The sequence below is a fragment of the Oncorhynchus mykiss genome, chromosome 13 (genome assembly GCF_057628025.1).
Source record: "Oncorhynchus mykiss isolate SJ-2025 chromosome 13, ASM5762802v1, whole genome shotgun sequence".
In the NCBI taxonomy this organism is placed as follows: domain Eukaryota; kingdom Metazoa; phylum Chordata; class Actinopteri; order Salmoniformes; family Salmonidae; genus Oncorhynchus; species Oncorhynchus mykiss.
In genome coordinates, this window is record NC_143034.1 from 6,982,093 (window position 1) to 7,004,575 (window position 22,483).

Sequence of the window (22,483 nt, forward strand, 5' to 3'; positions counted from 1 at the left end):
CATCTTTTATCAATGTTTATGAGTATTTCTGGGAAATTCACCAGATGTTTTGGAATCAAAACATTTCTGCACGTAACGCGCCAATGCAAACTGAGATTTTGGATATAAATATGCACATTATCGAACAAAACATACATGTATTGTGTAACATGATGTCCTATGAGTGTCATCTGATGAAGATCCTCAAAGGTTAGTGATTCATTTTATCTATATTTCTGCTTTTTGTGACTGCTAACTTTGGCTGGAAAAATGGCTGTGTGTTTTTAGGACTTGGCTATGAGTTAACATAATCATATGTTGTGCTTTCGCTGTAAATCATTTTTGAAATCTGGACACCATGGGTAGATTAACAAGATGTTTATCTTTCATTTGCTGTATTACATATTACATAAGTTACATATTTCAAAAAAATATTTTTGAATTTCGCTCGCTGCCTTTTCAGCGGAATGTTGTCGTGGGGTTCCGCTAGCGGAACACCTTTCCCATCAGGTTAACGACCGTTCCACAGGTGCATGTTCATTAATTGTTCATGGCTCATTGAACAAGCATGGGAAACAGTGTTTAAACCCTTTACAATGAAGATCTGTGATGTTATTTGGATTTTTATGAATTTTCTTTGAAAGACAGGGTCCTGAAAAAGATCCGTAAATATTTTTGCTGAGTTTATTTTGTACATGTTTTATGAGTTGAAAGGTTTTTTTTTTCTCAGACATAAACAAACAACTCCAGGTGAAAGACAAAGGCCATAGCTGTAATAAAATAACAAATTAACTGGCAAAGCAGCAGAGCGAGGCCCGCATCCAGCAACGTCACGAGTCACGTTTTGCAGCTGTTTCAGTACAACACTACAGGGAGAGAGAGAGGGAGAGCAGCTGTTTCAGTACAGCACTACAGGGAGAGAGAGGGAAAAAATCCACATGACTAGTTTCAATGTATGGAATCACCTAGGAGTTTCTGGATTTTGGGTAAACTTCTCCTTTAAAGCATCAGACTCCATAGTAATTCATCATTAGATGCTACAGTCCTCCTTTAAGACTCCATAATGTTTCATCATTAGATGCTACAGTCCTCCTTTAAGACTCCATAATGTTTCATCATTAGGTGTTACAGTCCTCCTTTAAGACTCCATAATGTTTCATCATTAGATGTTACAGTCCTCCTTTAAGACTCCATAATGTTTCATCATTAGATGCTACAGCCCTCCTTTAAGACTCCATAATGTTTCATCATTAGATGCTACAGTCCTCCTTTAAGACTCCATGTTTAGAATGTGTCTGGAAGCGCTACTCTATTCTACTCTCATCCTTTCAGTTTTAATAATATTTAATAATAATCATGTTATAACAGGTAATAACTAACTTTAATAACTAGGGTCAATACCTGCCTGGCGCTCCAACAAAATATTTCTTTACCCCCCTCTAACAATACCGCTACAGAATTAGCATAGTAGGCCATGTAATTTAAGGTAATCTGAAATATTTAGGACTAACTTATTCCTTGCCACCCATTCTGAAACTCACTGCAGCTCTTTGTTAAGTGTTGCTGTCATTTCAGTTTCCGTGGTAGCTGACGTGTACAGTGTTGAGTCATCCGCATACAGACACACACTGGCTTTACTCAAATGTCGTTGGCATGTCGTTGGTAAAGATTGAAAAAGGTAGGTGCCAAACAGCTGCCCTGGGGAATTCCTGATTCTACCTTGATTGTGTTGTACAGGCTTCCATTAAAGAACACTCTCTGTGTTCTGTTAGACAGGTAGCTCTGGGACGGCAGGTAGCCTAGTGGTTAGAGCGGTAGGCCAGTAACCAAAAGGTTGCTGGATCTTATCACCGAGATGACAAGGTAAAACTCTGTCGTTCTGCCCCTGAACAAGGCAGTCCTAGGTCGTCATTGAAAAAAATAATTTGTTCTTAACCGACTTGCCTAGTTAAATAAAGGTTAGCTTTTTTTCATTTAACACTTTATCCACAATATAGCAGGGGGTTTAAAGCCATACGTTTTTTCAGCAGCAGACTACGATCGATAATGTCAAAAGTCGCACTGAAGTCTAACAAAACAGTCCAAACAATATTTTTATCATCATCAATTTCTCTCAGCCAAACAGTCATTTTTAAGTGCTGTGTTTATTGAATGTCCTTCCCTATAAACCTGATCACAGCTTTCCTCAGTATTAGTTAATTAATTAAGTGTCTAGAGTTTAGTTTGCCTGTTCAACAGTCTTGTAAAGATAGGGGGGTTGACTGGGACAGGCAATGTAATATCCATAATGTTTTAAGGATAAGTTTTTGGATCATCTTGAAATTCTCTCTCTAAAGCTAACTTTCATCAAGGTTTTATATGGTCAATTGGTTTCTCTCTTTTCATTGGCAGAATCCTTTTTCAGTGTTATGATATTCATAACATCCATATCCACCAGTCTATCTTCCTGTCAACTAACAGAACTCCACTGGTTGTCCTGGTAACAGATACCTATGGGCAGATCTGTTGTATTTGTTCAAACTAAACTACAGCACTTACTTTGATGAGTCAAATCTGATCCTTTCATCTCTTCTCCTCCCCTCACAGTTCCCCTCAGCCCCGTTGTTTTCCTGAAGTCCACCAGCAGCACAGACAACCTCTTCATACCCAGCAGTAAGGTGCGACTGGGAGAGGCACGACACATGGACTCCGGGAGGGTGGAAGGGCTAGCGTTGTCCTAGTAACCATAAAGAGGGGACACAGATGCACATCATTATGGATGCTGATGTCACTGTTGTCATAAAGTGCTCTACAGAAACCCAGCCCAAGCCGATAAAGCAAGCTGTATGCTAGACCAGACCAAGCTGTACCATCTGGTGTTCTGGTCTGGAGAGACTCTTCTCTGCCTCGTCAGCATCAGGATGTTGTTGAGGCTCCCCACAGGATCCAGGATAGTCATGTCTCTCTCCTGTGTGAATGAGAACATTAAACAGGTGGTAAACTTATGATCTTCTATTGCAATCACAGAGTCTTACAAGAGGCATGAATATGTCTAAAAAGGGCCTAAAATGGCCACTTTCATCTTGATTTCCTAAAAACATATTTGTGATGCAAATGTAAAAGGGTTGTTCCACAAAATGGGTGCCTTTTTTATATTTTAAGTAGAACATACGCAGCAATATTGAATTTTAAAAGACTGTTATACTAGATGAGGGGAACTTTAATGTCGACCACATGGAGAATTCAATACATCTAACTGAAAAGTCGCAAAAGTATATGAACCAATGGCAGATCGACCATTTAACAATTCCTACAGTAAGAATGCCCATTAAAAACCCCACATTAGTTCAACAACTGCACAGTTTGTGTCCCTGTTTTTAAGACAGTACTCACTGGTGTCAATCGGATCTTCTGTCTCCTCCTTTTTCACTCTCAAAACGTCTTCCTCCTTCACGTTTATTGAGATAGCACCCTCTTCCTCTCTAAAGGGTTCTTTCTCTTCTTTCACTATAACAGCCTCCTCTTCCTCCTTTTTCATTCTGAAAGATTCTTTCTCCGTAAAGCAGACCTCTTCATTAGCAAGGGAGGAGTAGTTCAGTGAGCTCATGGTCAGGGATGTTAGCTAGCTAGCCTGCATTAGCGACTAGCCTAGTGCTAACCTCAGTATCAATCTTTAACAAGTTTGCAAATTGAACAAGCACATTAGGTTAAAGTTCACCAGTAGATACGTCAACCGAAATTTGTCTAAAACACTGAGATTAGCTAATGTACAATAACATGGTCTAAAGAATCAATCTTTCAGTTTTATGTTGTCTAGCAGGCTACCGAGGTGGTTGAAAGAGTTGGCGCCTTGTTGTTCCTGAAGAACCGTCCCGTCCAGTCTATTACACGTCACGCAAGAAGCATCACCTGAAAGACGCACATCGCCATCTGCTGGCTGGAGTGGGTAACGCAGTTTGGAAACAATAGGTACTACACTTTTTGTGTTGGAAAGAACGTCATAATAATTTAACAATAAACAGATATATTTTCTCTTACGTCTTACAAATAATACTTTCCTGTACACAGACGTAGAAGCTTAAAATGAATCCCTCGACTCACCTGTGTCCCCGCACATTGACTCTGTTCCGGTACCTCCTGTATATAGCCTCCACATTGACTCTGTTCCGGTACTTCCTGTATACAGCCTCCACATTGACGCTGTACCGGTACCTCCTGTATATAGCCTCCACATTGACTCTGTTCCGGTACTTCCTGTATACAGCCTCCACATTGACGCTGTACCGGTACCTCCTGTATATAGCCTCCACATTGACTCTGTTCCGGTACCTCCTGTATATACCCTCCACATTGACTCTGTTCCGGTACCTCCTGTATATACCCTCCACATTGACTCTGTTCCGGTACCTCCTGTATCATTTATGAACATTTGAACATCTTGGCCATGTTCTGTTATAATCTCCACCCGGCACAGCCAGAAGAGGACTGACCACCCCACATAGCCTGGTTCCTCTCTAGGTTTCTTCCTAGGTTTTGGCCTTTCTAGGGAGTTTTTCCTAGCCACCGTGCTTCTACACCTGCATTGCTTGCTGTTTGGGGTTTTAGGCTGGGTTTCTGCACAGCATTTTGAGATATCAGCTGATGTACGAAGGGCTATATAAATCAATTAGATTTTTCATGTGACAACACTGAAGAAATGACACTTTGCTACAATGTAAAGTAGTGAGTGTACAGCTTGTATAACAGTGTAAATTTGCTGTCCCCTCAAAATAACTCAACACACAGCCATTAATGTCTAAACTGCTGGCAACAAAAGTGAGTACACCCCTAAGTGAAAATGTCCAAATTGGGCCCAAAGTGTCAATATTTTGTGTGGCCATCATTTTCCAGCATGGAGTACACGTCCTGGTAATCCGTCTGGCCCTGCGTTGTGATCTGAGGACCCATGGCAAACCTTTTCAGTCTCCTGAGGGGGAATAGGGTTTGTCGTGCCCTCTTTATATAGCCAAATTATTTTTCACTCAGGAAGCTCCGGTAAACAGTGGTTGTTGTGCACTGCTGCCACTACCATGCCTGGAGTTAGCGAGCTGTGTTAGCGAGCTGTGTTAGCAGCTAGCTAACTGCCTACTGATCAACCTATTGTGTGTATTGAACATTCATATTGGACAGCCTTACCTATAGAGTAGCACCACCACCCATCAGCCCATTCTCTTCTTGAAGTCAAAGCCACAGTGTATTGTTGCTATAGGAGTTTATGATTAATAATCCTATTCATTTCAAGCCCCACTAAGATGTCACCATACTTTTCATTTAAAGCCCCACTATGTAAGACATACATCATCAGAGTGGGCCTCCAACTTAAATGTAAACAATGGAGCAAATGCATCACATGTGAACATCACTTGATTATCGGAGGGGTGTATTATGACATCATATAGAATTACTCAGACATTCCAAATCAGGCTTCATCCATATCGTGAAGGTGGATATTGATCCAACCATTTCCAAGGTAATGACCGGGCTGATGGAAACAGGATATGCCTGAACAATTTTATAAAAGCCGACAGACGATTTGTTACTTCGTTTGACATGGTGGGGTCTTTTTGTGTCAGTAAAAATGTATAAACGAGAAATGGCGGCATTAATCCTTTATGCGCAAATATTGATTTAATAACGATCATATCTTAGTTAACTTGGAGTCACGCGATGATATATTGTGTGGTCCTCCCACTACGATTTGGGAACCCATGCAGTTTATTAGGCTACAGATTAAATAAATGATGAACTTCACAGGGTGGTGAAAGTTCATGTGTTGAGCTTGATGCTCCTTTCCAATACATTTTGATGGTCTTCTTCTGGTGACATGATGATGAAAAATAAAATAATGTCGCACTTATCCATAATAATCTCATCACGTAGGTAGCCTACCAACACTGTATATGTGAGCTGTTGGCTACAGTGCACGGGACAAGAGGACTTTTGATATATACCTCAACGGTTTTTCAAAACCCTCAGTAGAGTTGAAAATGCAATGGAAACCCATTTAACTTGCATTTTTCATTCAGTACATGGGAATTCAACAGGAAAACATTTTTTTCCGTGCACTACTTTATCACGCAAAGACTTTTATCCGCAATAAACCTGTTTGATGCAAACATTTCCGATGCGTATATTGTTTTATTCAGATTTGAGAATATTCACATGAAAATCTGTCGCAAATTGTGTAACAGTATAATTTTAGACCGTCCCCTCGCCCATACCCGGGCGCGAACCAGGGACCTTCTGCACACATCAACAGTCACCCTCGAAGCATCGTTACCCATCGCTCCACAAAAGCCGCGGCCCTTGCAGAGCAAGGGGAACTACGACTTCAAGGTCTCAGAGCAAGTAACGTCACCAATTGAAACACTATTTAGCGCGCACCGCTAACTAAGCTAGCCGTTTCACATCCGTTACAATTGCATGGAAATTTAGCTACTAATGTGGATATTGATCCAACACCTGCCGCTTATTCAAACCAGCCCACTGGGCACAGATGTCAGTTCAACATCTAGTTTCTATTTACATTTCTTTGATTCGTCAACTAAAGTGAATTCAACATGAAATCAACACAAAATGTCCACCGTCATTGGATTTAGGTTGCCAGTTGGGTGAAACACAAAATGTCACCAGTCACTGGTTACCAGTTGTGTGAGAATTAATAAAAATACCTTTTGTAGATGGATTTTTACAAATCCAATCCGTTTTCCACATTGATCAAACATCACATGGATTTGTTTTGTTCAAATCAAATGTTATTGGTCACATGGTTAGCAGATGTTATTGGTCAGATACACATGGTTAGCAGATGTTATTGGTCACATACACATGGTTAGCAGATGTTATTGGTCACATACACATGGTTAGCAGATGTTATTGGTCACATACACATGGTTAGCAGATGTTATTGGTCACATACACATGGTTAGCAGATGTTATTGGTCACATACACATGGTTAGCAGATGTGATTGGTGACATATACATGGTTAGCAGATGTTATTGGTCACATACATATGGTTAGCAGATGTTATGGTCACATACACATGGTTAGCAGATGTTATGGTCACATATACATGGTTAGCAGATGTTATTGGTCACATACACATGGTTAGCAGATGTTATTGGTCACATACACATGGTTAGCAGATGTTATTGGTCACATACACATGGTTAGCAGATGTTATTGGTCACATACACATGGTTAGCAGATGTTATTGGTCACATACACATGGTTAGCAGATGTTATTGGTCACATACAGATGGTTAGCAGATGTTATTGGTCACATACACATGGTTAGCAGATGTTATTGTGAGTGTGGCAAAATGCTTATGCTTCTAGATCCGACAGTACAGCAGTATCAAACTGCGTTGTGTTGAGCTTGATGCTCCTTTCCAATACATTTTGATGGTCTTCTTCTGGTGACATGATGATGAAAAATAAAATAATGTCGCTCTTATCCATAATAATCTCATCACGTAGGTAGCCTACCAACACTGTATATGTGAGCTGTTGGCTACAGTGCACGGGACAAGAGGACTTTTGATATATACCTCAACGGTTTTTCAAAACCCTCAGTAGAGTTGAAAATGCAATGGAAACCCATTTAACTTGCATTTTTCATTCAGTACATGGGAATTCAACAGGAAAACATTTTTTTCCGTGCACTACTTTATCACGCAAAGACTTTTATCCGCAATAAACCTGTTTGATGCAAACATTTCCGGTGGGAAAATGCATATATTGTTTTATTCAGATTTGAGAATATTCACATGAAAATCTGTCGCAAATTGTGTAACAGTATAATTTTAGACCGTCCCCTCGCCCATACCCGGGCGCGAACCAGGGACCTTCTGCACACATCAACAGTCACCCTCGAAGCATCGTTACCCATCGCTCCACAAAAGCCGCGGCCCTTGCAGAGCAAGGGGAACTACGACTTCAAGGTCTCAGAGCAAGTAACGTCACCAATTGAAACACTATTTAGCGCGCACCGCTAACTAAGCTAGCCGTTTCACATCCGTTACAATTGCATGGAAATTTAGCTACTAATGTGGATATTGATCCAACACCTGCCGCTTATTCAAACCAGCCCACTGGGCACAGATGTCAGTTCAACATCTAGTTTCTATTTACATTTCTTTGATTCGTCAACTAAAGTGAATTCAACATGAAATCAACACAAAATGTCCACCGTCATTGGATTTAGGTTGCCAGTTGGGTGAAACACAAAATGTCACCAGTCACTGGTTACCAGTTGTGTGAGAATTAATAAAAATACCTTTTGTAGATGGATTTTTACAAATCCAATCCGTTTTCCACATTGATCAAACATCACATGGATTTGTTTTGTTCAAATCAAATGTTATTGGTCACATACACATGGTTAGCAGATGTTATTGGTCAGATACACATGGTTAGCAGATGTTATTGGTCACATACACATGGTTAGCAGATGTTATTGGTCACATACACATGGTTAGCAGATGTTATTGGTCACATACACATGGTTAGCAGATGTTATTGGTCACATACACATGGTTAGCAGATGTTATTGGTCACATACACATGGTTAGCAGATGTTATTGGTGACATATACATGGTTAGCAGATGTTATTGGTCACATACATATGGTTAGCAGATGTTATGGTCACATACACATGGTTAGCAGATGTTATGGTCACATATACATGGTTAGCAGATGTTATTGGTCACATACACATGGTTAGCAGATGTTATTGGTCACATACACATGGTTAGCAGATGTTATTGGTCACATACACATGGTTAGCAGATGTTATTGGTCACATACACATGGTTAGCAGATGTTATTGGTCACATACACATGGTTAGCAGATGTTATTGGTCACATACACATGGTTAGCAGATGTTATTGGTCACATACACATGGTTAGCAGATGTTATTGGTCACATACAGATGGTTAGCAGATGTTATTGGTCACATACACATGGTTAGCAGATGTTATTGTGAGTGTGGCAAAATGCTTATGCTTCTAGATCCGACAGTACAGCAGTATCAAACTGCGTTGTGTTGAGCTTGATGCTCCTTTCCAATACATTTTGATGGTCTTCTTCTGGTGACATGATGATGAAAAATAAAATAATGTCGCTCTTATCCATAATAATCTCATCATGTAGGTAGCCTACCAACACTGTATATGTGAGCTGTTGGCTACAGTGCACGGGACAAGAGGACTTTTGATATATACCTCAACGGTTTTTCAAAACCCTCAGTAGAGTTGAAAATGCAATGGAAACCCATTTAACTTGCATTTTTCATTCAGTACATGGGAATTCAACAGGAAAACATTTTTTTCCGTGCACTAATTTATCACGCAGAGACTTTTATCCGCAATAAACCTGTTTGATGCAAACATTTCCGGTGGGAAAATGCGTATATTGTTTTATTCAGATTTGAGAATATTCACATGAAAATCTGTCGCAAATTGTGTAACAGTATAATTTTAGACCGTCCCCTCGCCCATACCCGGGCGCGAACCAGGGACCTTCTGCACACATCAACAGTCACCCTCGAAGCATCGTTACCCATCGCTCCACAAAAGCCGCGGCCCTTGCAGAGCAAGGGGAACTACGACTTCAAGGTCTCAGAGCAAGTAACGTCACCAATTGAAACACTATTTAGCGCGCACCGCTAACTAAGCTAGCCGTTTCACATCCGTTACAATTGCATGGAAATTTAGCTACTAATGTGGATATTGATCCAACACCTGCCGCTTATTCAAACCAGCCCACTGGGCACAGATGTCAGTTCAACATCTAGTTTCTATTTACATTTCTTTGATTCGTCAACTAAAGTGAATTCAACATGAAATCAACACAAAATGTCCACCGTCATTGGATTTAGGTTGCCAGTTGGGTGAAACACAAAATGTCACCAGTCACTGGTTACCAGTTGTGTGAGAATTAATAAAAATACCTTTTGTAGATGGATTTTTACAAATCCAATCCGTTTTCCACATTGATCAAACATCACATGGATTTGTTTTGTTCAAATCAAATGTTATTGGTCACATGGTTAGCAGATGTTATTGGTCAGATACACATGGTTAGCAGATGTTATTGGTCACATACACATGGTTAGCAGATGTTATTGGTCACATACACATGGTTAGCAGATGTTATTGGTCACATACACATGGTTAGCAGATGTTATTGGTCACATACACATGGTTAGCAGATGTTATTGGTCACATACACATGGTTAGCAGATGTGATTGGTGACATATACATGGTTAGCAGATGTTATTGGTCACATACATATGGTTAGCAGATGTTATGGTCACATACACATGGTTAGCAGATGTTATGGTCACATATACATGGTTAGCAGATGTTATTGGTCACATACACATGGTTAGCAGATGTTATTGGTCACATACACATGGTTAGCAGATGTTATTGGTCACATACACATGGTTAGCAGATGTTATTGGTCACATACACATGGTTAGCAGATGTTATTGGTCACATACACATGGTTAGCAGATGTTATTGGTCACATACAGATGGTTAGCAGATGTTATTGGTCACATACACATGGTTAGCAGATGTTATTGTGAGTGTGGCAAAATGCTTATGCTTCTAGATCCGACAGTACAGCAGTATCAAACTGCGTTGTGTTGAGCTTGATGCTCCTTTCCAATACATTTTGATGGTCTTCTTCTGGTGACATGATGATGAAAAATAAAATAATGTCGCTCTTATCCATAATAATCTCATCACGTAGGTAGCCTACCAACACTGTATATGTGAGCTGTTGGCTACAGTGCACGGGACAAGAGGACTTTTGATATATACCTCAACGGTTTTTCAAAACCCTCAGTAGAGTTGAAAATGCAATGGAAACCCATTTAACTTGCATTTTTCATTCAGTACATGGGAATTCAACAGGAAAACATTTTTTTCCGTGCACTACTTTATCACGCAAAGACTTTTATCCGCAATAAACCTGTTTGATGCAAACATTTCCGGTGGGAAAATGCATATATTGTTTTATTCAGATTTGAGAATATTCACATGAAAATCTGTCGCAAATTGTGTAACAGTATAATTTTAGACCGTCCCCTCGCCCATACCCGGGCGCGAACCAGGGACCTTCTGCACACATCAACAGTCACCCTCGAAGCATCGTTACCCATCGCTCCACAAAAGCCGCGGCCCTTGCAGAGCAAGGGGAACTACGACTTCAAGGTCTCAGAGCAAGTAACGTCACCAATTGAAACACTATTTAGCGCGCACCGCTAACTAAGCTAGCCGTTTCACATCCGTTACAATTGCATGGAAATTTAGCTACTAATGTGGATATTGATCCAACACCTGCCGCTTATTCAAACCAGCCCACTGGGCACAGATGTCAGTTCAACATCTAGTTTCTATTTACATTTCTTTGATTCGTCAACTAAAGTGAATTCAACATGAAATCAACACAAAATGTCCACCGTCATTGGATTTAGGTTGCCGGTTGGGTGAAACACAAAATGTCACCAGTCACTGGTTACCAGTTGTGTGAGAATTAATAAAAATACCTTTTGTAGATGGATTTTTACAAATCCAATCCGTTTTCCACATTGATCAAACATCACATGGATTTGTTTTGTTCAAATCAAATGTTATTGGTCACATACACATGGTTAGCAGATGTTATTGGTCAGATACACATGGTTAGCAGATGTTATTGGTCACATACACATGGTTAGCAGATGTTATTGGTCACATACACATGGTTAGCAGATGTTATTGGTCACATACACATGGTTAGCAGATGTTATTGGTCACATACACATGGTTAGCAGATGTTATTGGTCACATACACATGGTTAGCAGATGTTATTGGTCAGATACACATGGTTAGCAGATGTTATTGGTCACATACACATGGTTAGCAGATGTTATTGGTGACATATACATGGTTAGCAGATGTTATTGGTCACATACATATGGTTAGCAGATGTTATGGTCACATACACATGGTTAGCAGATGTTATGGTCACATACACATGGTTAGCAGATGTTATGGTCACATATACATGGTTAGCAGATGTTATTGGTCACATACACATGGTTAGCAGATGTTATTGGTCACATACACATGGTTAGCAGATGTTATTGGTCACATGCAGATGTTATTGGTCACATACACATGGTTAGCAGATGTTATTGGTCACATACACATGGTTAGCAGATGTTATTGGTCACATACACATGGTTAGCAGATGTTATTGGTCACATACAGATGGTTAGCAGATGTTATTGGTCACATACACATGGTTAGCAGATGTTATTGTGAGTGTGGCAAAATGCTTATGCTTCTAGATCCGACAGTACAGCAGTATCAAACAGATAATATCTAACAAATTCCACAACTAAACCTAATACACATAATCCAGTAAAGGAATGGGAAATATAGAAGTATAAAACATGGATGAGCAGAAACACAGCAGCTAAGATGCAATATATAGTGAAGGATACAGTGTACTGTACAGTATATACAGTTGAAGTCGAAGTTTACAAACACTTAGGTTGGAGTCATTAAAACACATTTTTTCACCCACTCCACAAATTTCTTGTTTACAAACTATAGTTTTGGCAAGTCGGTTAGGACATCTACTTTGTGCATGACATTTTTCCAACAATTGTTTACAGACAGATTATTTTACTTATAATTCACTGTATCACAATTCCAGTGGGTCACTAGTTTACATACACTAATTTGACTGTGCCTTAAAACAGCCTTGGAAAAGTCCAGAAAATTATGTCATAGCTTTCGAAGCTTCTGATAGGCTAATTGACATCATTTGAGTCAATTGGAAGTGTACCTGTGGATGTATTTCAAGGCCTACCTTCAAACTCAGTGCCTCTTTACTTGACATCATGGGAATTTATGTTTAAAATCAGCAAAGATCTCAAGAAAAAAAAATGTAGACCTCCACAAGTCTGGTTCATCCAAATGGCTGAAGGTACCACGTTCATCTGTACAAACAATAGTACACAAGTATAAATACCATGGGACCAGCCGTCATACCGCTCAGGAAGGAGGCAGAATCTGCAGAACTTGCTTTGTGGAGAGTAGTGTCAAAAAAGCAGAGCATCTCTTTATTATGGCTAGACCTCTCACCATCTTTACAACCATTGAATCTATATGTTTTGACCATGACAGTTTACAATCTAAGGTAATGCCAAGTAATTTAGTATCCTCAACTTGTTCAACAGCCACACAATTCATTACCAGATTCAGCTGAGGTCTAGAACTTGAGGAATGATTTGTACCAAATACAATGCTCTTAGTTTTAAAGATGTTCAGGACCAGTTTATTACTGGCCACGCATTCCAAAACAGACTGCAACTCTTTGTTAAGGGTTTCAGTGACTTCATTAGCTGTGGTTGCTGGTGCTTATATAGTTGAATCATCAGCATATATGGACACACATGCTTTGTTTAATGCCAGTGGCAGGCCATTGGTAAAAATAGAAAAGAGTAGAGGGCCTAGAGAGCTGCCCTGCGGTACATCACACTTCATATGTTTGACATTAGAGAAGCTTCCATTAAAAACCCTCTGAGTTCTATTAGATAGATAGCTCTGAATCCACATTATGGCAGAGGTTGAAAAGCCATAGCACAAACAATTTAAAACAACAGGTTATGGTCAATAATATCAAAGGCTGCACTGAAATCTAACAATAGAGCTCCCACAATCTTCTTGTTATCAATTTCTCTCAACCAATCATCAGTCATTTGTGTCAGTGCAGTACATGTTGAGTGCCCTTCTCTATAAGCATGCTGAAAGTCTGTTGTTCAGATATTTACAGAGAAATAGCATTGTATTTGTTCAAACACAATTTTTTCCAACAGGTTGCTAAGAGCTGGCAGCAAGCTTATAGGTCTGCTGTTAGAACCAGTAAAGGCTGCTTTACCACTCTTGGGTAGTGGAATTACTTCGGCTTCCCTCCAGGCCTGAGGACAAAGACTTTCCTCTAGACTCATATTAAAAATATGACAGATAGATGGAAAGCTACTGAGGACAGTAGCGGACTCTATAGCCACTCCTAAGTTGTCAATGCCAGGAGGTTTGTCATTATTGATCGATACCAATTGTTCCACCTCTCCCACACTAACTTCACAAAATTCAATACTTGCACTGCTTTTCTATCATTATGTTTTTTACAAGTTTTTTTTCATCATTCTTTATATCATTGATCTTGGCTTCATAATAAAGTTGATTATTTTTGTTGAGTTTGGTCACATCATTTCTCAATTTGCAGTATGTAAGCCAGCCAGATGTGCAGCCAGACTTATTAGCCACTCCGTTTGCCCCATCTCTTTCAAACATACAGTTTTAAATTCCTGATCAATCCATGGAGCCTTAACATATCTAACAGTCAGTTTCTTAACAGGTACATGTTTATCAATAATTGGAAGAAGCAATTTCATCTGGTAAAAACAGGTAAACACATTATAAGGCAACAATAAGACAACGGGTGCACTGTGTATGTTCTCTGATGAGTTGTGAGTCAATGAGATGTGAAATATCAATAATTAATTTCTCTCTCCTGTGTGGATTCTCTAATGACGTTTAAGTGATTGTTATGAGTAATATGTTTTCCCAAAATCTGACCTTTTATCCTCTGTGTCATGTTCTTTTAGGCTTCCTAATTTGGCAAAAGTTTGCACCCTGGGAGGAGTGGTAATGCATCTCCCCTGTGTGTATTCTCTTGTGCTGGTTCAGGGTCCCTAACTGGCTAAAACACTTGCCACACTGGGAGCAGTGGTAAGGCTTCTCCCCTGTGTGAATTCTCTCATGTTGTTTCAGGCTCCCTAACTGGCTAAAACACTTGCCACACTGGAAGCAGTGGTAAGGCTTCTCCCCTGTGTGAATTTTCTCATGGGCTTTCAGGTGTCCTTTCTGGTTAAACATCTTTCCACATTGTGAGCAGTGGTAAGGCTTCTCCCCTGTGTGAATTTTCTCATGAGCTTTCAGGTGTCCTTTCTGGTTAAACATCTTTTCACATTGTGAGCAGTGGTAAGGCTTCTCCCCGGTGTGAATTTTCTCATGTTTTTTCAGATCCCCTGACTGGTTGAAACTCTTTCCACACTGGGAGCAGTGGTAAGGCTTCTCCCCTGTGTGTATTCTCTCGTGTTTTTTCAGATCCCCTGACCAGTTGAAACTCTTCCCACATTGTGAGCAGTGGTAAGGCTTCTCCCCAGTGTGAATTCTCTCATGCTGTTTCAGCTCCCCTGACTGGTAGAAACACTTTCCACACTGGGAGCAGTGGTACGGCTTGTCCCCTGTGTGTATTCTCTCATGTTTTTTCAGATCCCCTGACCGGTTGAAACTCTTCCCACACTGGGAGCAGTGGTAAGTCTTCTCCCCTGTGTGTATTTTCTCATGAGCTTTCAGGTGTCCTTTCCGGTTAAACATCTTTCCACATTGTGAGCAGTGGTAAGGCTTCTCCCCTGTGTGTATTCTCTCGTGTTTTTTCAGATCCCCTGACCCATTGAAACTATTTCCACACTGGGAGCACTGGTGTCGTCTTGCTGGTTTGGACGTCCCTGGCTCTGGTTCCTCTGAGTCTGGTCTTTCTCCTGCCAAAGACAGTGTTTTTAAAAATAGAGACCCGAATGAAATCTCCACATGATAAAACAACAGTGCTACGAGAGTAAACCCTAATCAGATCTCTCAACCTGAGGCCAAACAAATGTAGAGCTTCCTGGTAATTACTTGTATGTTTACACTACTTATTTTATTCATCCTGTTTTACAAGTCAGAACACAAAAAATTAAACAGTTCTAGCACACTGAAGACACAGACTTTGCTAGATTCCAATCGAGCAGGTGGTTCTAAATATATAACTTTCATAGCTGTATGATACAGAATGTGACCTACACACTTCCTTAAACATAAAACAACTAAAGAAGTAATTTTGTGTAATAGTTTTTACATCGAAGACACAAAGCACATCAGTAACATCTCCCCGTTGTCGAAAGGGTTCGACACAATGTTTAAATGGCCCAATTTCTTACTTAGACGTTCACGGGTTTTTAGCATTTTGACTATCGCTGATGTCATATTTTGGGTAAAGTAAAAAATAAGGTGAAATATTTGGAAAGATGTTCCTAAAACTGATAGTAACTACAATAAACAAATTATAAATGCAACATGTAAAGTGTTGGATGTTTAATGAGCTGAAACAAAAGACTGCAGAATTTTACACATCCCAGTTAGTTAACATTTATTCTCTGCCATGATAATCCATCAACCTGACAGGTGGGGCATATCAAGAAGCTGATTGAACAGCTTGATTATTACACAGGTGCACCTTGTGCAGGGGAAATTAAAAGGGCACTCTAAAATGTGCAGTTTTGTCACACAACAATGCCACAGATGTCTCAGAGGGAGCGTGCAATTGGCATGCTGACTGCAGGAATGTCCATTTTGATATTTTTTTACATTGGAGAGAGACACAAAGCACATCAGTAATATTTCCCCGTTGTCGATAGGGTGGACACAGAGAAAAATTAGAACGGTCTTTAGAACGTTGTTTGAGGCTTCCACTGTGAAGGAGGGGGGAATGAGAGCTGTTTCAACCAGAGGTCTGCCAGAGTAGCATGAGCTGATCACGCGCTTACACGTGAGAGCGACCTGCGTTCCATTGCAATTCTAAAGACAAAGGATTCTCTGGTTGGAACATTGTTGAAGATTTATGTTCACAACATCCTAAAGATAGATTCTACACATCGTTTGACATGTTTCTACGAATTGTAATATATCTTTTTGAATTTTTCATCTGAACTTTCGCCTGGACTTGCCCGCGCCTCGTGAGTTTGGATTTGTTTACCAAACGCGTTAACAAAAGGAGGTATTTGGACATAAATTATGGACTTTGTTGAACAAATCAAACATTTATTGTGGAACTGGGATTCCTGGGAGTGCATTCTGATGAAGATCATCAAAGGTAAGTGACTATTTATAACGCTATTTCTGACTCCACAACATGGCGGGTATCTGAATGGCTTGTTGTTGTGTCTGAGCGCCATACTCAGATTATTGCATGGTTTGCTTTTTCCGTAAAGCTTTTTTGAAATCTGACACAGCTGTTGCATTAAGGAGAAGTGTATCTATAATTCTGTGCATAATACTTGTATCTTTTATTAAAGTTAATATGAGTATTTCTGTAAATTGATGTGGCTCTCTGAAAATTCGCCGGATGTTTTCGAGGCACAACATAACTGACCATAAAGCGCCAATGTAACCTGAGATTTTTGGATATAAATATGAACTTTTTGGAACATAACATACATGTATTGTGTAACATGAAGTCCTATGAGTGCCATCTGATGAAGATCATCAAAGGTTAGTGATTCATTTTCTCTCTATTTTTGCTTTTTGTGACTCCTCTCTTTGGCTGGAAAATGGATGTGTGTGTTTTTGTGACGAGGCTCTGATCTAACATAATTATATGATGTACTTTCGCTGTAAAGCATTTTTGAAATCGGACACGATGGGGAGATTAACAACAGGCTAAGCTTTAATTTGGTGTATTGCACTTGTGAATGCATGAAAGTTACATATTTCAAAAAATATTTTTGAATTTCGCGCTCTGCCTTTTCAGCAGAATGTTAGCCATAAGAAGTTAAGACTGCATAATGTTTCATCATTAGGTGCTACAGTCCTCCTTTAAGACTCCATAATGTTTCATCATTAGATGCTACAGTCCTCCTTTAAGACTCCATAATGTTTCATCATTAGATGCTACAGTCCTCCTTTAAGACTCCATAATGTTTCATCATTAGATGCTACAGTCCTCCTTTAAGACTCCATAATGTTTCATCATTAGATGCTACAGTCCTCCTTTAAGACTCCATAATGTTTCATCATTAGATGCTACAGTCCTCCTTTAAGACTCCATAATGTTTCATCATTAGATGCTACAGGCCTCCTTTAAGACTCCATAATGTTTCATCATTAGATGCTACAGTCCTCCTTTAAGACTCCATAATGTTTCATCATTAGATGCTACAGTCCTCCTTTAAGACTCCATAATGTTTCATCATTAGATGCTACAGGCCTCCTTTAAGACTCCATAATGTTTCATCATTAGATGCTACAGTCCTCCTTTAAGACTCCATAATGTTTCATCATTAGATGTTACAGTCCTCCTTTAAGACTCCATAATGTTTCATCATTAGATGGTACAGGCCTCCTTTAAGACTCCATAATGTTTCATCATTAGATGCTACAGTCCTCCTTTAAGACTCCATAATGTTTCATCATTAGATGCTACAGTCCTCCTTTAAGACTCCATAATGTTTCATCATCAGATGTTACAGTCCTCCTTTAAGACTCCATAATGTTTCATCATTAGATGCTACAGTCCTCCGTTAAGACTCCATAATGTTTCATCATTAGATGCTACAGTCCTCCTTTCAGACTCCATAATGTTTCATCATTAGATGCTACAGTCCTCCTTTAAGACTCCATAATGTTTCATCATTAGGTGCTACAGTCCTCCTTTAAGTCTCCATGTTTAGAATGTGTCTGGAAGCGCTACTCTATTCTACTCTCATCCTTTCAGTTTTAATAATATTTAATAATAATAATGTTATAATAGGTAATAACTAACTTTAATAACTAGTTAATACCTGCCTGGTGCTCCAACAAAATATTTCTTTACCCCCCCTAACAATACCGCTACAGAATTAGCATAGTAGGCCATGTAATTTAAGGTAATCTGAAATATCTAGGACTAACTTATTCCTTGCAACCCATTCTGAAACTCACTGCAGCTCTTTGTAAGTGTTAGGGGGGTTGACTGGGACAGGCAATGTAACATCCATCATATTTTGAGAAAATGTTTTTGTAAAACATGCACCTTACATCAGATCATCTTGAAACTTTCTCTCTGAAGCGAACTTTCATCAAGGTTTTATATGGTCTATTGGTTTCTCTCTAAAGCTAACTTTCATCAAGGTTTTATATGGTCTATTGGTTTCTCTCTAAAGCTAACTTTCATTAAGGTTTTATATGGTCTATTGGTTTCTCTCTTTTCATTGGCAGAATCCTTTTTCAGTGTTATGATATTCATAACATCCATATCCACCAGTCTATCTTCCTGTCAACTAACAGAACTCTGCTGGTTGTCCTGGTAACAGATACCAGTGGGCAGATCTATTATATTTGTTCAAACTAAACTACAGCACTTACTTTGATGAGTCAAATCTGATCCTTTCTTCTCTTCTCCTCCTCTCACAGTTCCACTCAGCCCCGTTGTTTTCCTGCAGTCCACCAGCAGCACAGACAACCTCTTCATACCCAGCAGTAACGTGATACCAGGAGAGGCACGACACATGGACTCCGGGAGGGTGGAAGGGCTAGCGTTGTCCTGGTAACCATAAAGAGGGGACACAGACACGTATCATTATGGATGCTGATGTCACTGTTGTCATAAAGTGCTCTACAGAAACCCAGCCCAAGCCGATAAAGCAAGCTGTATGCTAGACCAGACCAAGCTGTACCATCTGGTGTTCTGATCTGGAGAGACTCTTCTCTGCCTCGTCAGCATCAGGATGTTGTTGAGGCTCCGCAGAGGATCCACGATAGTCATGTCTCTCTCCTGTGTGAATGAGAACATCAAACAGATGGTAAACTTATGATCTTCTATTGCAATCACAGAGACTTACAAGAGGCATGAATATGTCTAAAAAGAGCCTAAAATGGCCACTTTCATCTTGATTTCCTAAAAAAATATTTGTGATGCAAATGTAAAAGGGTTGTTCCACAAAATGGGTGCCTTTTTTATATTTTAAGTAGAACATATGCACCAATATTGAATTTTAAAAGCCTGTTATATTAGATGAGGAGAACTTTAATGTAGACCACATGGAGAATTCAATACATCTAATTGAAATGTCCCAAAAATATATGAACCAATGGCAGATCGACCCTTTAACAATTCCTACAGTACTGAACAACATATTCAAGTGTAGAACTTCAGTAGAATGCCCCTTAAAAACCCCACATTAGTTCAACAACGGCATAGTCCCTGTTTTTAAGACAGTACTCACTGGTGTTAATCGGATCTTCTGTCTCCTCCTCTTTCACTCCCAAAACGTCTTCCTTCTTCACCTTTATTGAGACAGCATCCTCTTCCTCTCTAAAAGGTTCGTTCTCTTCTTTCACTATAACAACCTCCTCTTCCTCCTTTTTCATTCTGAAAGATTCTTTCTCCAAACAGCAGACCCCCTCTTCATTAGCAAGGGAGGAGTAGTTCAGTGAGCTCATGGTCAGGGATGTTAGCTAGCCTGCATTAGCGACTAGCCTAGTGCTAACCTCAGTATCAATCTTTAACAAGTTTGCAAATTGAACAAGCACATTAGGTTAAAGTTAACCAGTAGATACGTCAACCGAAATTTGTTTAAAACACTGAGATTAGCTAATGTACATTAACATGGTCTAAAGAATCAATCTTTCAGTTTTATGTTGTCTAGCAAGCTATCGAGGTGGTTGTAAGAGTTGGCGCCTTGTTGTTCCTGAAGAAGCGTCCCGTCCAGTCCATTATACGTCACGCAAGAAGCATCACCTGAAAGACGCACATCGCCATCTGCTGGCTGGAGTCGGTAACGCAGTTTGGAAACAATAGTTTTGTATTGGAAAGAACGTCATAACAATTTAACAATAAGCTGATATATTTTCTCTTACGTCTTACAAATAATATGTTCCTGTACACAGACGTAGAAGCTTAATATGAATATGTAGATTATGAATAAATACATCTATGAATAGGTAGTGTGTTAATATACATTTTCTCTGTTCATTTTCACAATCGTTTTTATCTACATGTGACCATACTATTCCCTTAAAGCCACGCTCTATAAGATACAAATCATCCTGTAAACAACAGAACAAATGCATCACATGCAAATAGCACTTGATTATCTGTAGTGGTTTACACTGGGTAGACAAAACATTAAGAACACCTGCTCCTTCCATGACTTAGAAAGACTAGGTGAATCCAGGCTAAAGCTATGATCCCTTATTGATGTCACTAGTTAAATCCACCTCAGTCAGTGTAGATGAAGGGGCGAGACAGGTTAAATAAGGAATTTTAATCAGTGAGACATGAGACATGGATTGTGCATGTGTGCCATTCAGAGGGTAAATGGGGAAGACAAAATATTTAAGTTACTTTGAACGGGGTATGGTAGTAGGTGAAAGGCGCATCGGTTTGTGTCAAGAACTGCAACGCTGCTGGGTTTTTCAGCTCAACAGTTTCCCATGTGTACCAAGAATGGTCCACCATCCAAAAAGTGGCAGTCACTGCCGTTTAAGATGAGGCAGGACAATTTGTTTTTTCATGAGCATGGCCTTATTTCTATTACAGCATATTGGATGACTGTCATTCATATTCCATTCACCTTGTTCAATGTAACAGTGGTAGGTTTAGGCTACAACATGATACTACCTAGCCTATGCCTACACCTAGCAACCTAGCCTATGAATGAAAGTTTAGAATGTTGGTTCACACAGGTCGAGAGAAAATGTTGAGGTCACTGACAGTGACACATTCAATATCGCCTTGCACACTCTCGCCTGCATCTAGCTGAAATAGAGGTTCTATTGGACAAATTCACATATGTTTATCCTGGTTGTGTTCTGTTTAAGAAACGTTTGTCAACAGAATCGGCTGAATGAATACGCCCCTGATCATGCATAAACACAGTTCACTTTCATTACAGACACGTTGAATTCCTTCTTGCACCTATGTGCTCTCCTCTTATCACCTTCTCCCTTTGTTTCTGTACTTCAATTGCACAACACAACACAACACATTCCCTCAGAAGAGACTAATTGAGTCTCTTCTGAGGGAAAAGGAGGAGGTTCCTAGTCCATATTAGGACGCTTTTTCTCTCCAAATGTTTGGTATGATCAGTGTACATATGTAAAGAAAATATTGCACGACCAAAAGCACAATTCTATTTTTGTACAAATGAGACAAGAGTACGAACATATATGTGTTCTCTCAAGAACTTTAAGTAGCCTATATTTGATGTGATAGATTCCTTTCGAGACAGGTTTGTGTCACGGATCTGGGGAAGTGGACCAAAGCATTTCTGCAGCATTGAAGGTCCCCATCATTCTTAAAAGGAAGAAGTTGAAACCACCAAGACTCTTCCTACTGCTGGTTGGCCGACCAAACTGAACAATCGCAGGAGAAGGGCCTTGGTCAGGGAGGTGACCAAGAACCCAATGGTCACTCTGACAGAGCTCCTCTGTGGAGATGGGAGAACCTTCCAGAAGGACAACTATCTCTGCATCACTCCACCAAGCAGGACTTTATGGTAGAATTGCAAGATGAAAGCTACTCCTCAGTAAAAGGCACATGAAAGCCAGCTTGGAGTTTACCCAAAGGCACCCAAAGGACTCTCAGACCATGAGTAACAAAATTATCTGG

At 39.8% G+C, this 22,483-nt stretch overlaps 2 protein-coding genes across 2 annotated transcripts in view; both read right to left on the bottom strand.

Annotated features, from left to right (window-relative positions):
* LOC110513809 (uncharacterized) overlaps positions 1–22,483 on the bottom strand; it is a 158,917-nt gene that overhangs the window by 58,864 nt on the left and 77,570 nt on the right. Inside the window, 2 exon segments of the mRNA XM_090194580.1 lie at positions 2,518–2,695; positions 2,829–2,926. Coding sequence (XP_090050706.1) covers positions 2,518–2,695; positions 2,829–2,926 — 276 coding nt within the window.
* On the bottom strand, positions 13,090–20,606 carry LOC118938405 (uncharacterized). The gene is made up of 4 exons (XM_090194915.1): positions 20,097–20,606; positions 19,548–19,645; positions 19,237–19,414; positions 13,090–15,617 (listed from the first exon to the last, which is right to left on the bottom strand). The coding sequence occupies exons 1-4, from the start codon at positions 20,311–20,313 to the stop codon at positions 14,665–14,667; spliced, it is 1,446 nt and encodes a 481-aa protein (XP_090051041.1). The 5' UTR covers positions 20,314–20,606; the 3' UTR covers positions 13,090–14,664.